General features: G+C 39.9%; 2 protein-coding genes across 12 annotated transcripts in view; one reads left to right on the top strand and one right to left on the bottom strand.

Annotated features, from left to right (window-relative positions):
• The window catches only part of PSIP1 (PC4 and SRSF1 interacting protein 1), a 36,513-nt gene extending 18,508 nt beyond the window's left edge, over positions 1-18,005 (top strand). For 4 of the 9 annotated variants that reach the window (XM_066987608.1, XM_066987614.1, XM_066987613.1 and 1 more), the window contains 10 exons: positions 71-182; positions 1,959-2,034; positions 3,000-3,225; positions 3,998-4,119; positions 7,181-7,236; positions 8,482-8,552; positions 11,298-11,399; positions 11,586-11,805; positions 15,019-15,130; positions 16,193-18,005. In XM_066987608.1, coding sequence (XP_066843709.1) covers positions 71-182; positions 1,959-2,034; positions 3,000-3,225; positions 3,998-4,119; positions 7,181-7,236; positions 8,482-8,552; positions 11,298-11,399; positions 11,586-11,805; positions 15,019-15,130; positions 16,193-16,259 — 1,164 coding nt within the window. In that variant the 3' untranslated portion in view covers positions 16,260-18,005. The remainder of the gene's footprint in view (positions 1-70; positions 183-1,958; positions 2,035-2,999; positions 3,226-3,997; positions 4,120-7,180; positions 7,237-8,481; positions 8,553-11,297; positions 11,400-11,585; positions 11,806-15,018; positions 15,131-16,192) is intronic. The other 5 variants (XM_066987610.1, XM_066987615.1, XM_066987609.1 and 2 more) reach the window with 4 other exon arrangements.
• SNAPC3 (small nuclear RNA activating complex polypeptide 3) overlaps positions 11,175-27,507 on the bottom strand; it is a 37,784-nt gene continuing 21,451 nt past the window's right edge. For 2 of the 3 annotated variants that reach the window (XM_048049788.2, XM_066987617.1), the window contains exon 9: positions 25,789-26,699. In XM_048049788.2, coding sequence (XP_047905745.2) covers positions 26,552-26,699 — 148 coding nt within the window. In that variant the 3' untranslated portion in view covers positions 25,789-26,551. Of the gene's footprint in view, positions 21,690-25,788; positions 26,700-27,507 lie in introns of those variants that run through there. The other variant, XM_066987618.1, reaches the window with a different exon arrangement.

Here is a 27,507-nt window from a genome sequence, read left to right as displayed (position 1 = left end):
TTTTGTTTGGAGAAGCAGTTGAGAAGTTGGTGCCCTGTTTTTCACTTGGATAATGCATTTCTTAAATTAGGCTGAAAAACAAGCTGAAGCTGAGGAAGCAGCAGTAGTGGCAACAGCATCAGTTGCAGCAGCTCCTGTGACAGTGTCTCCAAAAGTAAGCCCCAAAAGAGGAAGACCAGCAGGTAACCTTAAATAAAGGATTTTATTTTTTCTCTGCCACAGAAATACCTTTATATAATTAGAGAGGTTTTACTGTCTCTTTCCACCTAAACTACTGCAAAGTATTCTTATGCTAAGGATAGTCCTTGATAATAGATTGTAATGAGAAAACACCTTGCATCTCAAACTGAAGGATTTAGGACATAAATGGATTTGAATTGTTAGCATTAATGCTTTGTCCTCTGAATAAGTCTCATTGTTTTGGGGGGTACAAGTGTCCCCTTCAGAAAAGCATTCTTCATAGATCACTGCTAAACTACAGACTATGCAGTAAGATTTCTGTGTGCACTGTTGCTCTGCAAAGGTTTAAAAACATACAGAATACCATTGAATAGTTAAATTGTTGTTAGAACATCCTTAAAGCATGAGTAAGAGAGCTGTGGGGAGATCGTGCCTGTAGGTGGAGCTCAGAGAACAATAAAAGCAAGTAAAGAGTAGGAGAGACTCATTTAAAAATATTTAAAACAATAAAACAATCTGTGTAGATTGACAGACAAGTGAAGTGAAAATACAACTACTTTATTTAAAAATATATAATCTGAGCCACTTGCTGAAAATCCGGTAGTGCTTGGTTTTTTTGAAGGTAGCAATGATCCAATCTGTTGGAATCGTGTTAAGCTTGCAGATATTCTTGAATTGGTTATTAACTACTTCAGTAGAAAACAGTTCTTGGAGCAGTGAAGTACATTGTATGACCATACAGTCTGGGAAACAGGTAATACTTTATACTCATCTGTATCTGCTGACAATATGAAAATAAGTTAGAGAAAGTGCAACCACAGTTAACTAGACTTAGTTGCTTTTGCCTTGGAAGCTGCAAGGAAATTAAATCTACAGTCTCCCCCACAATTTCATTATATTTACTAAATGTACATTTGTAATATTTGTATGTGCTTTCGTCTTTAAAATGTATTTTGTTTCCACTAACTACTGTCTGTAAGAGCAGGAAAGGATCTGTAAGAGATGCTTCTGCCAGCTATGTAAAATACCTTATTGTAAGATGTACTATGCATCATTTTCTAGTGTCAATATGATGCATGCATCTCTTGCTTAACAGTGCTCTACACTAACACCAACAGAAATTTAAACACTGAGTATTATGTCTCCTGATACCACAGTGAACATGTGGTGAGACAAGCACATCCTGCAAGTTTAAAGCTGTAAATGCAGTGCACTGAGTATTTTTGTTTGACAGAGTTTGATGGGTTTAAGTGCCAAGAAAGCAGATATACTGTCAGATATACTGTCTTGCAACAATATGGCAAACCTGAGGAAATGCCAGGTTTTTCTGTATACCTTGTGGTGTGATGGTAGAACGTAAGTGGTTTGCTACCAAGTTAAGGAAGCTCCATGGTGTACTGAAAACGACTGGCACTAAACAGGCTCCATGTAAATGCGGACACTAAGTGACTTCTTTACACTTGTTTCAGGTTCTCTGATTTCAGGCTTGTTTATATCAGTTATGCAACATTTGAAACAAATTGTAATTGCACAGAGCACAGAAAATATGAGAGAATTGGTAGTTTGAGACTGTGGTTAGCAAACAACCAAAGTATGAAATAGCACTAATTTTTCAAAGAGATCTTGATTAAAGGCTGGTACTCACTTAACACTTGAATTTCGTATAAAAACAGTTATTTTGGTTTAAGTGTAGCTTCTCTTGAGTAAGAATCTTTCCTCAGAGACAAGGAATTAGATGGTAGCTGTGGACTAACCTGTTATTTCTGTATAAAAACTAGCTTCTGAAGTAAAGGTTCCAAAACCAAGAGGGAGACCCAAGTTGGTGAAAACACCTTGTATTTCCGAGAGTGACCCGTGAGTTGTTTATTTGTTTATTCTAATATAAAACTTCTTCATTGTTAACATCGTCCTGTATGTGAAGACTTCGTATTTAGTTCCTGATCGGTTTTTTCCCCTCTAGTGGTCAATATGAGTTACTGTTTGTTTCGATGTTATTTATGGTTCTATATTAACTCTTGAGTTACTATTATGTAGTATTGTAATATATGAATACTATTACATAACTCAAGGTATAAAATTGTATAAGTCAAGACAGAAGATCTTCCTGATTAGTAAAGTCTGTGCAAAAATCCTTATGTAACTGCATGCTGTGTGAAAAGATACTTGATAAGAGGAAAGCCAGATCATACAAAAGGAAAATGTCGATTTGTTACGTTTTGTTTCAAAATTCTCTTGTGATGGTACGACTGAATTCCAACACTGTCAGCAACTTAAATTTCATACATATCCTCCATTGTCCTTGTGCCAAACCTCTAGTTTTTCTCATAACTGAAAGAAAGTTCAGCATTAGCATAGTTTTCTGTAGGTTAGCAAATGCACAGTTTCAGTATATGTACACCTTAAATAATTATAATTTATAAAAATTACTTCAGTGTTTGCACTCTGGAATAGTCCTTGGTCCTGCAGATACATATGTATGTGGAGAACTTCTGAGCATTAACTTCTTCAGTTTGCATCTATGCATGCACAATATGTTTGCTTCATTAGGGCCTCTATACTATTAATAATTAATATTTTCATTTATTATTATTTGCATTCAATATTAACATTCTTTTTTTGGCATAGGTAATGGACAAGAATTCTAGGAAAAAACTCACATTTTTTGACCATAGTCATTAGATGAACTGAGAGTTGATTAATTTCATAATTTTTAATATTCTGTTTTATTTAAAAAAAACCTTCCTGAATTGAGAGAATGTACTTGCTTTAAGTTCACTGTTACTAATGGATATGATGCCTAAGTACTGTTCATGTTTCAGTGTTATTGAGGAAGAGAAAGCAAAGAAAAAAGGACCAGAAGAAAAGTCTAAAAAACAAGGGAAGAAGGATGAAGAAAGTCAGAAGGAAGAGGAGAAACCAAAGAAGGAATTTGAGAAAAAGGAAGGAAAAAAAGAGGCTGAACCAAAAAGGAAGAACTCTGCAAAAGGGGTTTTTGCATCAACTTCTGATTCTGAAGATGAGGGAGAAGAGCAAGAGGGTGACAAGGTATAATTTTGCTTTACTGATCTATTTATTATAAAGGAAAGTAGTATCACTGAAGATACTTCAAGATACTTTTTTTTTTTTCCGGGTTGAAAGGGACCTTAGAGTTCATCTAAATCCAACCCCCCTGCCATAGGCAGGGATACCACCCAATAGATCAGGTTGGCCAAGGCCCCATCCAGCCTGGCCTTGAACACCTCCAGGGATAGGGCATTGATTGAAGTTAATGCCAGATCTTAATAAATGTTGGAACCTTGTGGTTGGCTAATACAGAGATGCAGAATTCAAGTTGCAGAATATTATTCTGTCAAATGGTTCTTTCAGAATTTTTTTCAGTGGCTTTTTTGTTGTTATTGCTGTTGTATTTGTTTTATTTTGATTGTTTTTTTTGTTTGTTTGGTTGTTTTTTTTTTGCTTGAATGCTTCTAAGAGAACATCTGGCTTGAAATAAGCTGTTGAAAGACTTAAGGCCTTCCCAGTCATTTGCAATTTCTTCATTTTTGTGGTGGTCAGAATATTTTCTTCCAGTTGGAAAAGGAAGAATGGGGAAAAGGACTAAAAAAAAAAAAATCAGAGTTTATCAGCATATGGAAGTCTTGTATTTAGTTGCAGGGAAAGCCAACTGTTGTCAGGTTGTTCCAAGAACCAGAGTTGCTTCAAAGACATACAGTGTAGGTAGGTTCACCTGTCTACTGAGACAAGGATTTAATCATCTTGCTTTACATTAACCTAAAGATTCCTTTTCTCTTTCCAATCCTAAAATCCCAAATAAAAGCAGAAGAAAAAAGGAGGAAGAAGCTTGCAGACAGCTCATAGAAGAAACATTATGAGAGGCCAACATGAGAGAGAGGTGACAGAACGAAAGCGTAAGCAAGAGGAGCAGACAGACTGTGAACCGTGAGTATTGTCTAACATGCAATGTCTACAAATCATGGGAGTACTTTTAAACTAGCAGAAGATAGTAGATGAAAGAATTCCAAGCTGGTTTGTACCCTGTTCTGTTTTTCTCTCCCCGCACCCTTCTTTTTGTCTATTTTACGTTCTTTTTAAGTGGAGAGTAAAAAGCTCCTTTAAATCAATACATACTATTATGGGAGGATGAGAAGAACTGAACCTAGAAATGAAGTGATGTCAGTCTTCCAGGGCGTTGGAATTTCTAGCAGAGGACTGATCCTGGAGTGTGTTTAGAAGTATCCTAAGACTATACATTTGAGAATGGAAATGATATTCTGGACAGCCTTGTATTTTACTTTATCTTGAAGGCATTGTATTGAGACTGGTAGGACCTATTAAACCACGGTAACGTATAGTTTTGATCAGGTTGTGGAATGCATAGGGTTTCCTGGAAAACATTCCCTTCTGTCTGGCAGCTGGAGCACACTCAGTCAGATGAAACAAGAAAAAAATTACTCTGGCACTGCAAAGGCAGTTGACTGATACCAAGAGCAGTCCACATTCAGAAAATAAATTATCACAAATGAATCAAGCATAATACTGGATAGAAGATCCTGCCAAAAACTGGGGGGGGGGGGGAGGGGGTCGATAGGAAAAAAATTTTACTTCTCAAGAGCTATTCTGCAAATGGGTGTAGAAGCCATCACCACAAGAATGTGATGTTCCCATCCCCACAGTTGATGGGAGGGCAGAAGAAAGGGAGAACAAGGTAAAAATTCTGAGAAAAAGGGGGAGGATAATGGTCCCTTTGTTTATAACAAAAATTCTACTTTTTTCACATCTGTTAACAAGACTGTAGTTCGTCTGGGGTTTTTATCCTCTACTCCTTTCTTCTCCTCTTTTTCCTGTCACTCCTTCTCTGGAAAGCTAACATAGTTATTCTGCCTGCCAGTAGCAAACTTAAGTGTTTCCAACTCCAGAGATAATAAATTGTCCTTAGAATTTTTGCAGCTTTTAATATATCACTGTTTAAATCTGACATACACTGACTGATTTCTGCAGTTAACTGTCGTATGTTGATTTGGTTATATTAATCAAATTTCCTCTACTTTTAAATGGCTTTGGTATTGTATTCTCTTGTTGGTATATAGAGCTTTGTTTCAGGAAGATAAGAGAGGAGTAGTTAATGAATGTATAATGAATTTAATTGTAGCTGATGATTAATGGCACAATATTTCAAGTTACTCTATTAGTACACCAAGTGTAGGCTGATCTTGTTTTTAGGTTATCTTCCTCATCAGTTTAATCCACATTTTCTTGGTTGTAACTACTTCATTAATATTTACATAAATGTACTAACAGTGCTTTGTGTGAAATTCAAGGAAATCTTAGTGTTTAAAGGGCATGAACCTGTGCCACCAGTTAAAGTAAAATAGCCTTATGTACTTGAAAGTTGTTGTTTGTAACTGGATGGAGTATGAAAGGAACATGGAAGATGACAGACGTGAAGGCCTGAATGTTTTATGGATGTGTATTACTAAATATTTAGTCATGACATGTTGAAATATGATTCTATCAATCTGCCTATAAACCTATAGTGTTTGGGTTGGAAGGGGCCTTAAGGATCACCCAGTTTCAATACCCCCCTGCCATGGGCAGGGACACTTCCCACCAGACCAGGCTGCCCAAAGCCCCATCCAGCCTGGCCTTGAACACCTCCAGGGATGGGGCATCCGCAGCTTCTCTGGGCAACTTGTGCCAGTGCCTCACCACCCTCTGAGGGAAGAATTTCCTCCTTATGTCTAATCTAAACCTACCCTCTTTTAGTTTAAAGTCATTCCCCCTTGTCTTACCACTCTACTCCCTGGCTGACAAAGTGTCCCTTTCCTGCTTTCCTTGTAGCCCCCATTAGGTACTGGAAGGCTGCAGCGATGTCTTCCCATAGTCTTCTCTTCTACAGGCTGACCAGGCTTTCTTCATAGGAGAGGTGCTCCAGCCCTCTGAACATCCTCATGGCACTCATCTGCACTCATACTTCTTACGTCTTTCATGTGCTGGGGGCCCCAAAGCTGAAAGCAGGGCTCCAGGTGGGGTCTCATGTGAGCAGAGCAGAGGGGGACATTCGCCTCCCTCGCCCTGCTGGCCACGCTGCTTTTGGTGCAGCCCAGGATACAGCTGGCTTTCTGGGCTGCAAGCGCACATTGCCAGCTCATGTTGCGCTTCTCATCAGCCAACATCGCCAGCTCCTTCTCATCAGGGCTGATTATAATTATAAAATAAGGCTTTGAAACCCCTCAGTAAGACAAGACTGAGGAGTTCTGAACGGGTTTAATGATCTTCTCTGAAAAAAAGTTATCTGGTTTGAAAGATTTTTGCTTGTCTTCCTCTTCTAAGATGAAGGTACTTTTTTTTTGTTGTTTTCTTGAGTTCCAGCTTTACTTTTAGAAAGGCAATTAGAAAGAGCCAGGAGATTCTGGTTAAATCGTAATAAATTTTCTTTAGTAGTATTTTTGTCCAGGAGATTTAAGTTATTGATACATTAAAGGTCAGTTGTAGGATACATACGATGTAATAACCAGATGAGGAAGTTAAATCACATACTAACTGATTATGATTAACTGATCTTTCCATAATTCCCCATGGTAATGTTAAATAGTAGTATTGCTCTTTTTTTTTCAGTTTACTTCTTTTTTGTCATCTTAAAGCATTTTTTTCCCTCCAAAATTAGCTTTGTACAATGCCATTTTTCCAATTTGTACATGCAATCAAAACAGAGTGTAGTTTACAAATGTAACTTGTCTTTATAAACCTGTAATTTGCTTTTTTGGAGGAAAACAGTCTGTCAGTGTGTGATTTATCAGCAATATCACAGCTAAGTAAATAACTTTTATTTATTTTTTTCAGTCTATGAAAACCAGGGCTTAGTTCATTGTGTTTTTTGCATGTTAATGTTTTACAGAGATAGTATGTCAAAACATGACATCTCATCTAAAAACTAAAGAGGAAAAAAAGACTGAAAAACAGATGTTACAGTTGTGTAAATATACTTTAATATTTTTAATAGGCAGAGTAAAGAAGAAGGCAAGAAAACAGAAGTTAAGAAGATGGAGAAGAAAAGAGGTTAGTTTAAAGAAGCTGAAAGAATTTTGGGTCACCTTAAACTTTGAACAGAATTAACTGCCTGGATAAGATAATCTACTGCTAAGGGTGGCGTTGGGATCTCAGTCCAAGTTGTTTGATCCATGACTGCGTCCTTCAGTGAAACAGGACGTTCTTGTTCTTCTGTGTGTGTTCTTCTGTGTTCTTTCTTCAGTGCGTTATAACAGTTCTCTGCTATTCCTATTTTACTGTCATTCAAGACTTTAAACCTTTTCCGATGATCCCTTCTGATGGTGAAAAAGAAACAAAAGTTTCTATTCTTTGAATCGAATCATTCTAGTTTTCCCTTCATTTTTTCCTTTGTCTTCTCATAACACAAGATAATCTGGGGGACCCCTTGAAAGTATTTAGATATTACCTTTTACTGAGCAAGAGGCTTGCTAAGCAAGAGGCTTGTTCTTCCTAAGCAAGAGGCTTAGATTCAGATTATTGTGGTCTTGCCTACTAACCCAGAGTTGCAAACTGACCTTCACAGGGATAAGTCATTCCTTTTTTAGTACTCCTGTCTTTAAGGGCAATCCAAACCACTGGCTGTAATTTGTAATATAGTAAAGATCCACTGGCATGGACTGCAAGAAAATGCACCGCTGGCAGGGGAAAATAATTTATCCAAACCCATCCAAGACGACTAGACTTAAGTTCTGTTTGTGTGCGGTATTCTTCAGAATACGTACTACTTGAGTACGGGCAAAAAAAATAGGCATTTGGCACATAAATATGCATGTCCATCTCAGATTTGTCTTTCCAGCCTCCTGCAGAATGTGTGCTAGAGGCCATTTTATTTGGATGGATTTGGACTATGACTTAATTTATGTCCAATTTACTGAAAACAAAACCATCGATATTCAGGTATCCTGTCACTTAAGGTTTTCCAAGTTTGTAGCTGTTGGTATTTATTGAAACTTCCCGTTTAACCTAGTTGTGAAGCAGATGGTGACAGGTAGATACTGAAACTGAAAATTATTTTCAGCTTAAAATTCCGAAGGAGAAAACTGCAGGTTGCTAATAGTGTCCACTTTAAACAAACTGTGTACTTCACTTCAGGTCATAACCCCTGTGGCATGCTTGAGTGTGCTTGAAAGGTTATCTGAATTGGGCTGCCTGTCCATTTTTTTCTGCTTTGTGTTCAGATTTGTGTAATGGTTTCTACAAAATCAAACCTCATGTGATAACCAAATATTAATGCATACTGTTTTTAATCTTCAGAAACATCAATGGATTCCAGGCTTCAAAGAATACATGCAGAAATTAAGAACTCCCTAAAAATTGATAATCTTGTAAGTATGTGTCTTCTGTAGAATTCCAACAAGAAATACATACATGTTTGTTTTTAATTAATATTCTGAGAATGAAAGGATTTTTTTTTCAATTTGAAAGGTAATGATACTGTTTAAATGGGGTTACTATAGACATTAAAATATTGATGTCAGCAGGTAAAATTGGTTTTGTTTAAAAATACTTCAGAGTAAATTAATTACCTATCAGAAACATTCAAATAAGATGAGCCATACAGGAACACGAGAAGGAAGCAATGAGTCAGGTAGTGGCAGAGTATCTGCTGTAAGGGATGGAGACCCCTATCTGCTGTCTCAGCTCATTGTTGAAGAACGCTTGCTGCCTTCTGAGGGCTCAGATTCTTAACGCTACTGACAGGTGGCTGAGGCTTGTGTGGCCTTCAGGCTTTTTATTAACTGCTGCTGTTTTTCCAGTGATACAGTCAGGGGAGACCTGCAAAGTACTGAGTATGACTCTATGGCTCTGAGAGTGATGTTCAGGTGCACTGTGGACCTGAGTGGTGGTCTCTATCTTCCCACTGAGAGGAAGGGGCTTGTGAAGGAATGCATGGATCCTGTGGGTCAACAATTGAGCTGATGTGATCAACAGGATTTGGCTTCCAGATGATGGAACCGCTGAGAATTAGGGACTGCAAGGAGACACCAGGATCCACCTGACCAACTGGGTAAAGGTACCACTGCCAAGAAGCTAGTCAAACCGGTTAAATAGCTTTAAACCAAGAGCAATATTGAAGGAAAAAGTGAGGAAATGGTGGACCAGGATGGCAATACATGATGCAGGGTGATATGAACAGAAGTAACCGTGTTATCAACAAAACAGGGCTGAAGTGGAGTCGCTACAAGTGCATGCACAAAAATGAGGAAGTGCTGACAGCACAGCATTACCAGGAAATCTCTTAGCCTTTCTAGAAAGCACAACTGGGTGCCTCTCTGAAGTGCAATTACACCAATGCACACTTCGTGGGGAATTGGACAGAGGAATTGGACATCTATTTGCAGTTGCAGGTCTGTGGTGTCACTGGGATCACAGATTTGGTGGAATAGTTCGTGGAAGGTTGATACGGATGGGTGCTTCCATCCTTTAGGAAGGACAGGTGCCATGAAGGCAAGGCAGGAAATAACTGTGAGAGACCAGTGGGAGTGCTTGGATCTTTGCACTGAGACAGATGATTAGCCAACTGAGAACTTACAGTCAGGACTAGCAGGCAGATAGACAATAGTGATATGGATGAGAACATCTGCTGCAGATCACCCAGTTAGAAAGAGGCAGAGAGAGGGTCGTCTTCAGGCAGCTGAGAGACACCTTAGATTCAAATGTTCTGGTCCTAGGAAGACCACCCTGCTATCTGCTGGAGGACAACATGGAGATTACACAACAATCCAGGAAGTTTCTGGAGTGCTAGAAATTTCTAACACAGATGATCACAGAGCTGACAAGAGAAGACCTCCTGTTGGACCTGATTCTTAGGAAAGAACTGGTCAGGGATAATAAAGGCAGGGGCAATCTTGGCTGCAGTGACTGTGAGATGGTAGAGTTCAGGACCCTGGGAAGAGGGAGCAGGAGAAAAGTGATCACAGCTTTGGACACAAGAGAGCAGACTTCGGCCTTTAAAGGGACCTGCTTGGAAGAATTTCTTGGGAGATGATTCTGGAGAGGAAAAGGGGAACAGGAGATATGATTTGCCTGAATTACCTCCTTAAGATTGGTGCATCTTGATAAGGAGGAACGTAAGCAAACATGTCAGCAGGGCTGCATGGATGAACAAGAAGCTCCTGACTAAATTCGGACATGAAAAGCAAGCACGCAGGAAGTGGGAACAGAGACTGGTGACCTGAGAGGAATAAGCAGATGCTGTCCAAACATGGATGGATGAACTTTGACGAAAACCAAAACCCACCTAGAATTCTTCAAACGAGAGTAATGGAGCAAATATCTTACAATACTGGGAAGAACATTGGTTATAGAGCTACAGCAAGGATACTTAGCTTATCATAATTGCATTTATTAATCATTAAAAGAAAAATAAATACTAACTTCTATTGAGAACATGAGCTACAGCTGTATTCAAGATGTAAAATACTGTTGTGACCTGGGCTGGAGACTAACCTTAGTTCTAAATAGGAAGTAAAAATCAGAGAAGCTGAAGGTAAGGGAATTGAGAACTAAGTATTACAGGAGGAAGAATTTAGCACGATGGTTCTTAGACATGGACCAGAAAATCATGATTGATTCTGGGTGTCCTCCACAATGTGTCACTCATCAAACTTTTAACTGAAAGCTCTACACGAATACAGTTCTGTGTATCAGATGTAGCTGCTTAATTTGTTTAGCTGCCTTTTCAGTGGCAGGTCACATGGAAAAAATTGTATATGGAAAAGGCTGAGTATTTGCAGAACAGCTGTAGGTAACAAACTACTAGAATTGTGAAAGCAGCAGAAAGCTTGGGTTGGTGTAATAAAGGTATGAAGTTGTTTCCTGGTTTTTGTTCTTTATTTTATGTTATTCGAATAACATGTACCTTTTGGTATGTAACTAGTGGTAATGCAACTGGTAGTAAACTTTGTGTTTGTACGGATTGTATAGATTGTTACAAAATGAAGTACATCATCAAATTTAAGGGTATTTTAGGAATGTATCATCAAGTGTGGAAATGAATTCAATATGGCTATTTCATGAGTATTAATATTTAAGTGAAGTCATCAAACTAACTACTTGTTTATCTACAGGATGTGAACAGGTGTATTGAGGCTCTTGATGAGCTTGCATCCCTTCAAATCACAATGCAACAAGCTCAGAAACATACAGAGATGATTCTAACTCTCAAGAAGGTGAGATCAACAATGTTATTCAAAATACTGTTTTCTTAAATTTACGTGAGTGTTATTTATTCCTTCGGAGAGTGAAAATACTAAGATATTTCATGTTAACTTACGAATTTCATCTAGCATTTGATGAAATTACATAGGCAGTTCCACTTATGCATGTAAATACCTATTTTATCACTCTGATTTCAGATACGGAAATTCAAAGTTAGCCAAGTTATTGTGGAGAAATCTACAATGCTATATAACAAGTTCAAGACCATGTTTCTGGTTGGGGAAGGAGATTCTGTTCTTTCCCAAGTACTAAATAAATCACTTGCTGAGCAGAAGCAGCATGAGGAAGCCAATAAAACCAAAGAACAGTGGAAGAAAGGAAGTAACAAAAAAATGGAAAAAGAAAAGGACCAAACAGGTAAATCATGGTGGTTTTAATTTCTTGTAATATAAAAGACTTAGTCTCCACCCACTTCTGAGCCAGCTTCTGAAAACGTTTGATGTATGAATTCTACCCATCTATTTATACCTTCGCATATCTGAAATAGTCAAGGATAATGCTGCTGTAACGAAGTTTAAAATGCAGGGGTAAAACTTACGACTGTTCTCCACTGTTATTTTGCCTTTACTACATGAAGGTAAGGGCTTTTGCAAGAAATGAATTCATCATTTTTGACTTAGTAAATTTTTAGCTCCACTACTTTGTGGGGAAAAAAAAAGCATTAAGCATTAGATAGAACGACATCCTACCTCCATTGTTCAAGGAGCTTTTTGGTGCCTACCTTGCTTTTGGTTTCCACCTTGCTTTTTACCAGCCTCTTCCTATGTCATGCATGCTGCTGTATGTAGCAGGAGCTTTTAACCACTTACATGCTACTTAGTAGCATAGTTCAGTCTAATAGTAAAGAAGTAGTTGTCATGTAGGCAGAAGAAGCGTTTATGCCTAAGCATAAAGCAGTACTATTCCAGATTAATTCTGAGTGCTTATAAAAGTATAGCACAATATTGAAAGCCTCCTGTGGTAAGGAGGCTCTTCAGTAACTTACATCAGAAACTTAAAAAAGGAATGAAATGCAGTAAAGAGTCTACTTTTGTTTTGAAATAGGACAAAATGAGGGAGACATTAGGAAGCTGGGTTGCAAAGGAATTTAAATCCTTCAAAGTGTAAGAGTTCTACCCATGCATTAAAATTATTTAGGTTCTTGATGTCCACAAGTATTGGAAAAAAGTTGAATTTAATTTGAACTTGAATCCTGGGAGCAAAACTATTTCATCAAAAATGAAACTTCAATCACCTGGATCAGGGAAAAAAAACAAGTAACTGTAACTGAGATGACTGAGGATGCCAGGGGTTCAGAATAACTGTAGTTGTATTTGTAACTACTAAGGAAGAAAGATGACATTGAAATCCTGCCATTTATTGCAAGAGAAGTATGTATGATGTAGTGGGGGCTCCACACAGATCTGTGTGCAGTTCTGGGCACCACAGTATAAAAAGGACATGAAACTGTTGGAGAGTGTACAGAGGAGGGCTTCGAAGATGGTGAAAGGCCTGGAGGGGAAGACGTACGAGGAACGGCTGAGGTCACTGGGCCTGTTCAGCCTGGAGAAGAGGAGGCTGAGGGGAGACCTCATCACAGTCTACAACTTCCTCGTAAGGGGGTGTCGAGAGGCAGGAGACCTTTTCTCCATTAACACCAGTGACAGGACCCACGGGAACGGGGTTAAGCTGAGGCAGGGGAAATTTAGGCTCGACATCAGGAGGGGGTTCTTCACAGAGAGGGTGGTTGCACACTGGAACAGGCTCCCCAGGGAAGTGGTCACTGCACCGAGCCTGTCTGAATTTAAGAAGAGATTGGACTGTGCACTTAGTCACATGGTCTGAACTTTTGGGTAGACCTGTGCGGTATCAAGAGTTGGACTTGATGATCCTTAAGGGTCCCTTCCAACTCAGGATATTCTATGATTCAATGATTCTATGATTCTATGATCTTTCCCCAACCCTGTGACAGGCACAGGGCGGTAGGCTGACCTTGGCTGACAGCTGGGTGCCCACCACACAGCTCTCATTTCCTTTTCTTAGCAAGACAGGAGGAGAAAGTAAGATGAGAAGGTTTGCGGGTTGAGATACGGATAGCAAGATTGCTTCTCAGTTGCTGTCATGGGTAAAACTGATTCAACTTGAGGATTATTCTACTCTATTCTAATAGGGAAAAAAATACTGGAAACAAAAGCAAAGTGGAAAAAATGGGGCATCTACAGCTCCTCTGGGCAACCTGTTCCAGTGCCTTACCACCCAAATAGCAAAATTTCCACCTTATATCTAACTTAAACCTACCCTCTTTAAGTTTAAAGCCATTCCCCCTTGTCCCATCACTGCACACCCTGACAATGAGTCCCTCCCCAGCTCTTCTGTAGCCCCCGTTAGGTACTGGAAGGACGCTGTAAGGTTTCCCCCCGTAGCCTTCTCCAGGCTGAACAACCCTGACTCCCTCAGCCTGTCTTTGTAGGAGAGGTGCTCCAGCCCTCTGATCGTCCTCATGGCCCTCCTCTGGACTCGCTCCAACAGATCCTTCCTGTGCTGGGGGCCTGCTGTGGTTTAGCCCTGGCTGGCAGCTCAGCCCCACGCAGCTGGTCGCTCACTGTCCCCAGTTGGGATCGGGGAGAGAATCGAACTCATGGGCTGAGATAAGGACAGTTCACCAGGCAAAGTAGAAGCCACACGCGCAAGCAAAGCCAAACCATGAATCCATTTGCCGCTTCCCACAGCAGGCAGGTGTTCAGCCACTTCCAAGAAAGCAGGGCTCAGCACGTGGAATGGCTTCTTGAGAAGACAGACGCCATCACTCCAAAGGCCCACCCTTCTTCCTTCTTTACCCCAGCTGTTGTTGCTGGGCATGACACCACACAGTGTGGGACACCCCTCTGGCCAGCCTGGGCCAGCTGTCCTGGCTGTGTCCCCCCCAGCTCCTGGAGCACCCCCAGGCTCCTCGCTGGCAGGGCAGCACGAGGAGCTGGAAAGGCCTTGGCTCTGTGTGAGCACTGCTCTGCAACAAGTAAACATTGGTGTGATATCACCACTATTTTCATCAAAAATCCAAATCATAGCATAATACAAACTTTTGTGAAAAAAATTAACTCGACCCAGCCAAAGCCACGTCAGGGCCCCAGAGCTGAACACAGTATGCCAGGTGGGGTCTCTTGAACTGTCCATCTGGCTTAGAGTGGTGGTATACAGAATTCATGCTCAAGTGTATGCTCAGAATGCCTACACACGCTCATTCGTGCTCAGTCTCTTACTGCTGAGAATATAGGTATGCATTAGTCCTATTATTTGTAGCCTGGCAAATACAAGAGGAACCTGAAACCTTGAGAAATGTATTAATTTCCTATCATGTAAATTATGGGATGAGGCTCAGTACATTGAATTTTCAGAAGTTAAAACACTATCAGTTCTTGCTTTTTGTGTTATTTCAGCTGCTAAGTATCAAGATGATGGGAAAACACTTAAATTGTTGGAGTTGATATATGTAACAACATTATTTGGGGTTTCTTACAGTTTGGGGTTTCTTATAGCACAGTTTTGCTGCCTGCTGTACTGTTTTTTTTCCCCTGCCCTTTTATTTTAAAGGTTCAAAAGTTCTGAATGGAGGATCTGAAACTCAGGACACCACTGAATCACAACACAACGGAGAGAACACCGATGAAAACAAAGACAAGCCTGAAGTTGCGAGTAAGAAAAAGTGAGTTAGTAACTTTAATGAATTAAAGATTTGCCTTGTTACAGTAAAGTGATGTAAACAGAACGTGAATAGATTGAAGTTACTTAATCATGTTGAGTTACCATTTTCTTTACAGGTGTTTTTTTTCAACTTCAGACAATAATAATGGCATACTTTTTTTTTTTTTTTTTTTTTAAGATTTTGAATGAGCATTTTAAAATTACTTCCTTCACTGCTGTAGTGGAAATCAAAAAAAAAAAAAAAAGTCTTGTTAGGTGAAAAACAGCATGCAGGGAGTTAGGGCAAAGTACATGCTTTCCACTGTATTTTAGACTACTTAAAGCAAATGATGTCTAAACCAAATTTTACAGAAACTAAGAGGATTGATCAAGTTTTTCTTTTTTTAAATCAATTTATCCTGATCAGTAGCCAAACTACTTCAACTAGTGCTCTGTAATTATAGTTGTAGTATTGCCCAAATGCAGATAAACTGCAGGCTAGAACTTAGACCTGTGAAATTTTAGAACTCTCTATAAAACGTGATGGTATATAATAATGCCAGAGGTTGATGCATTTACCCTTTCCAAACAAGATGCCGTATGAATGCTTGAGGGTAGTATTTAAAGCTTGGTCTCACTGAAAATGCAATTTTGTAAAAATAAATAAATAATAAAAATGAACGCAATGAATCTCTTGCAGAACATGAGGAATACATAATAGAATTTAGTGAAAAATGAGGGGAGGGTCTAAAATTATCCGTAAGCAAAACTGTTTGGTTGGAATACCAATTTGTTTTTTCTGAGCAGTTCTGCTCTTGTGTTGAGAGATTCTTTTTGTCCGGCAGTATGTGTTACTGCAAGCTTTCCTTTCATTACCATCTTCATACAGTCCAGGAGGAACTGCAGTTGCCTGGCATTCTTTTGGCTGCATACCAAATTAAAAATGTATGAGGGTGTGTAATATTAACCATTATTTACAGTAGGGTAAGCTTAAAAAAAACCCAACACCTTAAGATGACTATGAATTTGATTTTTGCTGAGAGGTAGCCTTAGAATTACCGCTTTCTTATTATACAACTTTCAGAAATGACACTTGGGAATTTTCAGCCAGTGATGAGGATGCCAGACCCCCATCTGCCTTCAACAAGTAGCATGTAAAGGGAGCATAATTAAGACGTGAGTGTAGATTCCCAGCGCGAGTTACAGAGCATAGCACATTCCTTAAACGGGAGATGTGGTGAAAACACGGTACGGTACTAATAAAGTGCAACACCCGAGCTACTTGAAATCAACAGCAAAGCAGATCAGCAGTCAAATGTATTGGTCCAAGTATTTAAAAATAAACAACTTAACTGGTTGCCTAAGGCATCACTTTTCATGGCCTGCTCCTTTCTTCTTTTCTGCGGAACCTAACACAAATTTTCCAGTGGCAAAAAGAAAACCTCAGTCAAATTTCCCTTTATATTTGCTATTAAAAGAAAAAGTTTAAGAATATTTGGGTGCATGCATGACACTGTAGTGGACATTGGTGAAAAGAAACCTAAGGTGGATGCTCCAGATACTTAAATGACACGCCTACAACAGGCTGTTGAATATAAACACTCTCAAATAAGCCACTTTGAGGCAATATAATTTATATTTTTAACATTTCAGTAACTGTGATTGTATGTGTAAAACTTGTAAATATATAGTCCACGAAGGAACTAGGTGGGGTGTCATATTATGCTAATAAACATTTATCTTTTTATGTGTTTGTGGTGTTTGCTGTGGCCTTGAACTCCACACTCTCCAGCACTTTCTCTGACCTAGCTAAACAAGGAAATCAACCCCACTCCCTGCAAAACCTTGTACAGCTGCTTGGAGCAGTTTCTCTGGACTTAACTTATATCTGTTAGCAAGCAATGAATATAAAGCAACTTGTAAAACCTCTTATGAATATCTTGGATGTTAAGTAATCTATCTGCATACCTGTTTAAATTCAAGCAAGCTACAGACTGATGTCTCTCCATCATATAAAATTCCTTACAGTCAGTATTTTTTAAATATATGTATTTATTTCTGGTGCTCTGGTTTTTGCAAGTGAGCAATTGGTAAGCAAAATGACTGTGAACAAATCATGAATGTTAAACTGTTCCTACAGTTCCCACTGCTGAATCTAAGCAAATAAGTTGTAAACTTCTCAAGTGCAGAGCTACCTATTACGTTCTGGGATTTTACTTCCAGAACATAAGGGAATAAAGGGAATTTTACTCCCTTTGTTACTTAGAGGCAAGACATAATAATGCCTTTCTGATAAAAGTACTTCAAAAATTTTCAAGACAGAAATTGTCTAATACTTCTGTAGCTATTTCTACTTTACGTTCTCTGCTGGTAGAGATTTCTATTGCTTCCTGAGGTTACTTTGTGTTTGGAACACACAGTGCGTTACTTGTGGCTACAAAGAAAAGTGGTATCGTTATGTGACATAAGCATATTCCACACAGGAAAAAAGGCAGAGTGCTTTTCCGCTTGAGTTGACATTACCAGCAGCAGACTGGGAGGATGACCTGAATGGAACACAAAGCAACCTCTGAGTGACTGCCACTCATGTCTGGTCACACGTGGTCATGTGGTGACAGTCACTGCTGGCTTCATCTACTGTTTGGGGGTAGTCCACTTAGGAGAGAAAGCAAACAGGTGGCATCGGTTCCTGCCTCAGTTCTCCAGACTTACCTGCTGCTGAATGCGTATCAGTATCATTTAACTCTTGTCTGTGTAAAAACATTCATCTGGAGTAAGACTTTCCTTCAGTGCTTTTACACTGTCATTAATGTTAATTTATTATATTTCTAGGATATGTGGTGAAGAGAGAGCTTGAAAAAACAGCAAAAGCATCTGCCTTCAAAAACAAATGACACCATTGGAGTCTTTACAAAGGGGATTAAAGAGGATTGCTAAGTTTTGCATTTGAAATCTATACACTGCTGAAAGTTTAAATAATTTTATAAGCATAGTATTTTGAAGTTAAATTTTGTGGAATTAAAGCCCCTTTAATCTTGGTTTTAAAGTATTTAAACACTTTTGCCAATAGTTTTGTCCAGTATTAACAGGTAACACATTTCAAAAGATTAAAATTCCATTTAGAGAAAAAATGCTTATATGTTACAAGACTTAGAGTTGTAGTATATTTTTCTCTGACTACTGTATGTTTGTCTAGTTAACAGCAGGAAAAAGTGTAAATACTTTTAACTGCCTAATTGCTTCATTTGTATAAAATCTCTTCCTATGATACTGACCTCTGTGCATAGTTTTTCACCTCTCGTGGGGATGTCTTTTCACTGTGTTTTGTAGGAGCTGGAAGCAGCATTTTTATAGTTAAAAGGTTTACGTGTGAGTTTACTTAATCGCTTTCTTAAACAACCTGAGTTTGTTCTTGCAAAACTTATTGTGCCAATGTAATGGAATGTGACTTCATGGTATGCATTTGGTATGATAAGTATGCCAGAAAGATACCTGCTGTTTTCACCAAAGCTACTGATGCACACTGGTTGGAAAACAGTCTTGAACAATCTCTAAAATTAAAGAATTTGAAGTGATAAAGAGAGACTGGTTCTTAATAAAAACTAAAACAGTCCTAGGAACTGCACATACTTCATTATTCAAAAATCCAAATCATAGCATAATACGAACTTGAGAGCTTTGCCTTGGCATTAACTTGGGGATTTATAACCTGAATTAAAAAAAAAAATAACAGTGAATTGTAGTGAACTCCTTACAAAAATTCCTAAAGGCATGAAAGGGAATGAGACATGCTTAAGCTTCTCTGAAAAATTTCTTCAAACACTTTGTCTAACATCAGACCTAGGAAGACCTTGTATGTGAACAGAAAAGGGTATTTGACAGAGGAGGGCCAGGTTAGAAGTTAAGTTTAATAGTTCTAAGAATCTTCTTTGGGTATTCCCAGAGAAGATGACAGGGTTCCAGGTGTTTGTATCACCTTGTATTATTTTGCCTTCAAGGAAGCACCAGAAAAACATGATTGGAGCCTGCTGGAGACCACTACTTCTCAATGTGGCCAGAAGCACCTATAAACCAAGAATAATTTTTAGTACTCTGCTATGACCAAAGGAGCACAGTATGTCATAGTGAAAAATCAAATTATTTCTTGCTCACATGCCTTATGAATTGCCATGGCTGCTTCAGTCAGCCCACCCATTTTGTTGCTGCTGTTTAGTTTATCTTGGCTTATACATAAAATGAGTTATTTTTTCCCACCTAAAGTTCAATAAATTGGCAGTCCTTATCTTTGTTTGCAGTTCTGCTCATACAGTAGTGCCAAACAGCCAGATATTCAGTAACAGGAAAAAAGCAACTTCACCATGCACTATGGTGAAGTTGCAAGTGCAAAGTAGGTGATGTTCTAGTAACTTGAAACACTGTTTTCAAGTTTCCCTGTTTTTCCCTAATCTGAACCCTGACAGATTTGTCTTGATAATAATGCTGCCTTGCACTGAAGTCTTGCCCTACTCACAGTTATTACTCTACATCTCTTAATTCTTGAGAGAAAATTGTTTCTTCCTAGCGCCGCCATCTTGCTTTTTCCTTCCTAATAGCATAGAAAACTAAACTGCATACATTAATCTTAATTCAGGATCACAGTCAGCCTCCTCTTCTCTTCACTTGCATGCTTTAAGTAACAACAAAAACTCAATAGTGACCGGAGGCACATGTTAGCTTATACTCAATTCACAAGCAGTCCAAAGTCTACTGTTTAAAACTGCTGTGTAAAAGCACTAGCTTTTACTGTTGTGACATAACTTTGCCAGAATCTGCCATAAGTAAAAAAAAAACATTCGCTTTGTCTTTTTCTGCAAAATATGCTACTCCTTCACAGACTACATGTGCCACATGAAGTTACTATATACATGGTTAGCTGCTAATGCCTGTCTGAAGTAGTTTGACCACCTCCTAACTGCCCACTTACAAAGTGGTACACTTGGATGCTGTTCCTGCTTCTGTATGTTGACCTTACTAGAATCTATTACATATATTTAAGGTTTCACTACTCTGTAATATTACGACTAGGCCATATAACAGTTAATGTGGAAGATCCAACAGAATGTTTCTGCGTTCAACCACATTGCCCACCAGCAGCTGAATTTATGCAGTCTGTTTTAATGCATTTGTACAGCTGAATCCATAGTATCAGAATACCCTGCATGCCTTATAAAGATATAGTCACTATATTGATCTGTTTCAAGTTCTGTAGATGCAAGGATATTTTTACCCCAACATTCCTTATTACACCACTTTCGCCTTCTTAATGTCAATGGATAGAAGCTTGCATCTGTAGTGACCTTAACAAAAAGATTTGTGCTTCAGTGTGTATTTACAGAACGGTACCATTTCCCTTCAACCTTCCTGCCTTAAGTTGTGAGCAGCTGCTCTCTTCACAGCTGTCTTAACAGAGAGAGATGTGAAGAGGGCCTGGAGTAAGGCTTCCATCCTGAGATGCATGCTAGTAAATTACTTCTTGTTAAAATAAAAAAAATAAACAGCAAAGATATTCCTAATAAATGAGGTTCTGCACTCTTCCTATACTGACTTGCATCCTCCAAGAACAGTGGCAGCCCTCAAGTATTAACTGTAAGGCCTAGTGCTTTTTTTCTTTGGTATGTTTCATAGGGTTTGTCAATAGACCCAGACACTGAAAGCCTTGGGGATGAGGGAGGAAAGCAGCAAAGAGAAGATCTGTGGTATATAACTACATCTAATAGACAAAATTCCATTGCTAGCATCTATCACTAGTCATCCAAACAGGTTTTAAAGCATTATTCCACACTACAAACTGTAAAGCCTCCTGGATGCACGTTGATTAAAAGACTGACGGATACGCTGTTCTGTGCCTTGACCACTTCGCATGTAATAAAACATGATTATTTTTTAAGCTCAAGAAAGTAAGCCTTCGGAGCTGAATCACAGTATCACACTAGCTAATGCAGAGTATGTTGTTCAGGCCTTTATCCTGCTAATTACGTTGTACAAGAGTTTTAAATACACACTTGCAGGACTTACACTTAATACTGCTGCAGCTACACTGCACTGCACCCAATTACAACAGTACTTTATAGTAAGAAGCTAGCTGTCTTGGGAAATTAAAGTCTCAAGCTACAGGCCTTTAGAAAGGTTAACGATTAAATATTGAAGCCTGTATTTACAGAGCAGAATCCACTTACGTGATTACTGCAAGTTAAACCTCAGCATGGAAAGAAGTCTTAGGTTGCAACAATTGTGTGATTTTGAGCACAGGAATCTCCTTCCCCACAAAGGTATAAACATGCAAGTAGTCACAGAACTACATGCTAAACCTGCTTGCAAAGCTTCTCATGTGCATAATGGCTATGCATTGGTCTAACACAATGGAAGGTTTTGGTATAACAAAACTGAACACCTTTCAGATCTTGATGTTGCAGGTTTGATTTAAGGTACTGTCTTCAACAGCCATGGCAGGTCCCAGCATGAAGTTGCTTTTAGTAGATGGTCATGATGTTTGGCCGCTGTAGATCTTGAGTTTCAATGATCCATTAGTACTTCGTGACAGACTGCGGAAAAGGGGACAAACTGACAAGGCCCTAGAGGTAGGTCAAAAGACAACAGCGTTCTCCTTCAGCTTCCAAATACAGGTGGCTGCTGCAGATCAGAATTTGCATGTTTCTATGAACTTCTAGTCACAGGATGTATTTATTGCCTTGGGAAACTAAAATAACTTAAATCATCACCCTCAAAAGTCTTTATAGAAATACATTAACCCAAAATAAACAGGAATTCTCACATAGACACTTCCTGATTTTGACCATTCCTTTGTATTGAAACCATTTCACCAGAAGAGGCACTGTATTTCACAACTATGCCAAATCCACCTTGTTTTCACACACATTAGGAAAGAATGTCAATGAGCTAACACACATCTGTGCTTCACAGCTGCTGAAGATATGAAGGGTCAACCATGCCACCACTTCCAGAAGGTAACGTGAATTCACAGAATCTCGTTGATTCTAGAGGGATTATCTCACTTCCCAAGATGTTTAAGTATTCCGAGTAACTTTCTGTGAGTTGTGTCTCTTTACAAGTATTTCTGAGAGGTGAGGACTGGGCTGTCTCCTGAGGAATAAGGCTCATTCCTTTTGTAGGAGAGAGACGACTAACACACGTAACTTAGAGCAGAGTTAGGTCTGACAGCAGCATCCCTACGTCCATAGAACAGAATCCACACGCCTTTTGAAGACCTCCAGGGATGGTGACTCAACTACTTTGCTGGGCAGCCTCTTTCAATGCTGCACAACCCTTTTAGTGAAGAAACTTTTCCTAATACTCAACCTAAACCTCACCTGACACAACTTGAGGCCATTTCCACTCGCCCTAGAGTCTTGTTCCAGAGTCATGTTTACTGTAACTTAAAACACCGCGCAGCCGTGTTGAGTTGCTTGTTCTTCCAGGTGCACAGGGGGCCACGGTGATGATGTTACAAGCGCCCTGCTAGCGCCGGACAGTGGCACTGTCTACATGCATTACATTTTGCTTCTGTACTTCACACCCAAAGTAAAATCAGAGGGACCTCTCCCCTCCTCAACATGAGGACAGCATCCTTATCGTCACCTCGCTAGCAAAGCAAAAACTTCAGGAGAGAACATCCAAGACCTTTTGGAAGTTTCAAGTGAGGTGTAAAGGTTCACACTGTGAATCACTAAGTCTTTAAAACGATCAAAGCAAAAAGGCAAACAGAAATTCAGACTAATGCCTTTTATTTAGAAATGCTTTCTAGCTTAGTATTTTAGAGTGTGGTGACTCCATCTTTTTAAGTCTGAAATGCACTGTAAAGTTAAAGAAGAAAGTTTTCTGTATTTTTCCCTTAAGATAAAAATTTGTCTATGCAAACAGATTTAAAAAAAAGTTTTAAAAAGGTGGATAAAAAGCAAGATCTTCTAAGAGCCTTTTACTAATCTTTAATGCTATTAATACATAGTCATGCCTGGTCTCAACTGCAGTTTTTAATTCTCTAGCCTTTTTGCTTCCCCTGGTAAGTGCAGACGTAAGTCTCCACATGTCAGCAGGCAGGACTATTAAATTTTCATTTGAATTTAATTCCAAACATATTCGAATTCCATCCATACCTTTACACCCAATTTATCACAATAAGGGATTTGTAAGAAACAAACTGATTGTCTTGCTTTTAAAAAAATACAAAAACCAAACACACAGGCAGGATTATTACAAGTAATTATTTCTCATTTTTCATTGTGAAATAATAAACCTACTTTGAAGTTGTGATCACTTACATTCTAAGAACATTTAACAACTAGCTGAAACAACTATCCAGCTGGTGTCACAGAAATTTAATTACGAATAGGCAGCTGGGTCCGATGTTGGATTTCACTCTGAGGAATTGCTCACAAACATTAAATTAAGGTCAGAACCAGCTGTCTTGTGACAGCACCTGGGAATTAAAAGTATTTTTAAAAACTATGATTTATTGTAACCTTTTCGTTTAGTCATTTAAGATGAAACTGAATATCAAATAGGACCGGAACACACCATACTGCAACTTCTGAGTTCTCCATTTTGTAGTTCAGCATAGATGCACTCGCTTCTTGCACCCAGACTGTGGCCAGCTTCTCGTTCCTTATTAGAAGTATGGGACTGGCCCTAACAAAATTTCTTAACCTGCCAAGAGAACAGCTTTTGTAACCTATTTGACCGTAACTTTTTACTAGAAGGAAGGTAAATAGGTTAGGTGGAAAACAATTATACTGAGGCAGAATTAGTTTAATGAAAGAATAAATTCACATAATTCTCTTCTCCCTGCTGTTTTTTTTAAAAAAAATAAAAATACACACTGTGGTGCAAGAAGAGTCCAGAAGCTGCCTGGTAAGAGCCAGCTCCAGCTGGCTCCAAAAGGGGCCCGCTGCTGGCCACAGCCAAGCCAGTGAGCAATCTGTGCCTCTGTGGTAGCATACTTAGGAAAGGGGAAAAAAAAACTACAACAGCAGCCCATGGAGAGGCCCCTGGTGGAGCAGGCTGTCCCCCTGCAGCCCATGGGTCCCACACGGAGCAGATCTCCACGCTGCAGCCCGTGGAGGAGCCCCCGGTGGAGCAGGTGGATGTGGCCTGGAGGAGGCTGCAGCCCATGGAGAGCCCCCGCAGGAGCAGGCCCCGGGCCGGAGCTGCAGCCCGTGGAGAGGAGCCCACGCAGGAGCAGGGGTCTGGGGGGAGCTGCCGCCCACCCGTGGGGGACCCGTGCTGGAGCAGTTTGCTCCTGGGGGATGGGCCCCGTGGTACGGAGCCGTGTGGGAGCAGTGCTTGAAGAGCTGCTGCCTGTGGGCAGCCCCCGCAGGCTCAGTTCGGGCAGGACGGCATCCCGTGGGAGGGACCCCACGGGGAGCAGGGGCAGAGAGGGACCGTGAGGGAGCGGCGGAGATGAAGTGCTATAGACTGACCACAGCCCCCATTCCCCTGTGCTCCTCGAGGGGAGGACACAGAAGAGGGTGGATGGGGGGAGCTATTTTTAGTTTGGTTTTAGCTTCTCACTGCTCTAGTCTGTTAGTAGGCAATACATTACACTAATCTCCCTTATGCTGAGTCTGTTTTGCCCATGATGGTAGTTGGTGAGCGATCTTCCTGTCCTTATCGCAACCCACGAGCTTTCTTTTTTCCATCATATTTTCTCCCCCTGACCTTCTGAGGATGGGGAGTGAGAGCAGTGTGGTGTAGCTTAGCTGCCCATCAGTGCAATACCACCACACTACTGCTAAAGGAAAGCAAAACAGAAAAATGAATTAAGACTACACACGCACAAAAACTTTCAGATTACCTTCTTAAAATTCACCATAATAAGGCATCAAAGAACTAAACAATAGGCAGCTGATATAATTTCTGAAGCTATGTGATCTCAGTTCCAATACTGACGAGGACTGGGAAGCCCACGTTATCATCAGGAGGCAGCTGACAGAGAACAGGGTTGGGGAAAAGATGAAGATGAGGAAAAAAAATACAGACATTGCAGCCAGGGGTGTATTGCTGGGGATTTCAAAGCAGCTGCTACAGCACTGCAAAGCAGTCGTGCCTTAACAGTCTGACTTGTGGCAGTTGTAGAGGGCAGGGCAGTTCCTCTTCCATGGATTTCTGCACCATCAAACCATCACGCTTCCCAACACCTGACAGAAGGGCTAGGTTCACTACTCCATTTTAAAAATGAACAGGCCAACAGTGGGCTGACTTACAAGACAAAAAAAGTCATGTCCTTTTTTTGGTCCTACAAAAACACTGGTTTACATTCACACAAACTAATGTGCCACTGGAAAGCAGTCAGGTATCTGTGTGATGGAGTTTCAAGGCATCTAAGATAATCAAGTGAACATGTGCATAATTCAGGCCATAGGATCCGCACAGCAGTTCAGTTCATCCAATACATTACTAAATGCAGGTTATCAGAGTAGGCAGTCTTTTACACCAACCAGAAGTAGATTTTTCTAGGAACTGGCTAAGGCTTTCAAAAGAAAAGCAGTTACTTTACTAGCTTTCCTAAACAGCCAGATCTCCCCTGAAATTCCCTGAATTCCAGATTAAAAATTTAAAAAGCAAGACACTAGATAGGTGTATTCTGCCTCGGCAAGCAGAGTTTCAGCTTAACACAAGACTAGTAAGTACAAATTGCTCACATTTTAATAGAAACAACAAAAATATAAAAAAGTACATAATGAACACTAATTTTGAACATTTACAACTACACACACTGTAAACATAGTTAATCAAGTTATTTGAAAGGCAGACTACAGTTCTGTAGTTGGCGAAATGTGGTTTGCTCTTCACAGAATAAGCCCTCAGAGTCAACGTGCAAGGACAGCAGGAGCTTACAGATACAAGCACCCACTTTTTGATGGAAAGACCTAGAAGATAACCAGCACTATGAGCTGTCTCCTGGGGAGCATTCTCCTCCCAGCAAATTCATCGCACCGATTTCCAACCTTGTTCAGAGACGACAACTGCCAGTTTTCCAGGTAAAATGCCCAAAGACCATTTTGTCATCCTCTGAGGTTAACAGAGCCTTGGATGCAAAGGATTTCCCAAACAAAAACCCTAGCAGCTTTTACACGGGCATTCTCAGGGCATTCTCTTCAAAACATCCAGATTTTGAGAGTCTAATCTCCAAACTACTGTACTGTAGTAAAAGTATATTAAAAATGTACTGTATTAAAATACACACCTGAGCATATTTTTCCATGCTAACTTATCTCTGTGGATGTAAAGGTATACCAAAAAAATTTTAAGTGCAAAGAGCTCCTTCCTCCTCATAGGAATTAAAAGTTTAACCAAAAATCCTACAGTACGCTCAACACTCAAGTTGTTTGGTGGTTTTAGCAGCTAGAGCAACAGATTCATTGATGTAGTCCACTGAATCATGCAAGTTTTAGTTGAAAATCCCAGGATCAACATAAGGATATGCAAGAAACTCCCCCAGTTTACTGCCTTCCGCATCATAGTGGAGCATTCGAAAACAAACATCACAGAAGAAACAAGGATCCTCTGGTGCCAGACTGTCTTTGTTGGTTACCCACCTGCAAGTTACAAAATACAAGTGTTTTCCATGCAAGCCAAACACACGACAAACATCTCAATGTTTTACTCAGAGTTGGGGATGGCATCAACAAACATCAGTACGGTTACACCGAAGAGGTACTACATATATTGACAATTTACCATCCCAGGCCTACAGCGATTTCCTAACTAACCCCTCTGCCTATTCTGTGTCAATCTCAGCTGATATCTGACACTGCTGCCACTGCATGTCCTGTGGAACCCTCAGACCTTTGGAGCTGGTACAGTGCACAACAACAACAACAAAAATGAGTCAAGAATCTTCTGTCCAGCCTCTGGCTATTTAAGTCATGAAAGATAAATCTGTTTTACCTTACAGTGAGAAACCTCGATACAGAGCACGCACATGACTGACTCCAAACTACTCTTGGAATAACCAAATCCATTTACAAGTCTGCAAGAAAGGCCTGGGTGATGCAGACAGGGCAAGGAAGGACTGCTGCACACCCCAGCAAGCACAAAAATTGACATGAACACAGCTGCCAGCACAAAGAGGGGCTGTCACATCACTGAGCAATTAATTTATGGTAGCCCTGACAGCTCAAGGCTTCTGGTGATTAAAGATGCTATCTGCACAGATTACAACATACAGGACAGACAGCCAAAGCAGCTCTGGCACCCATGGTTTAGCATCTCCCCACTTAAGCTTAGTGCTTAATCCTGGTTTTAATTTAATGCATTTACATCACCTCTGGTAATGCCCTCCCTATCCCATCTTTCCCCCAAACTGACCCTTGGCTCCACCCCCCCCTTCTGGCCAAATGCCTC

Source organism: Anser cygnoides, chromosome Z (assembly GCF_040182565.1).
Source record: "Anser cygnoides isolate HZ-2024a breed goose chromosome Z, Taihu_goose_T2T_genome, whole genome shotgun sequence".
Classification (NCBI taxonomy): domain Eukaryota; kingdom Metazoa; phylum Chordata; class Aves; order Anseriformes; family Anatidae; genus Anser; species Anser cygnoides.
This window is presented reverse-complemented; position numbering and strand designations above follow the sequence as displayed.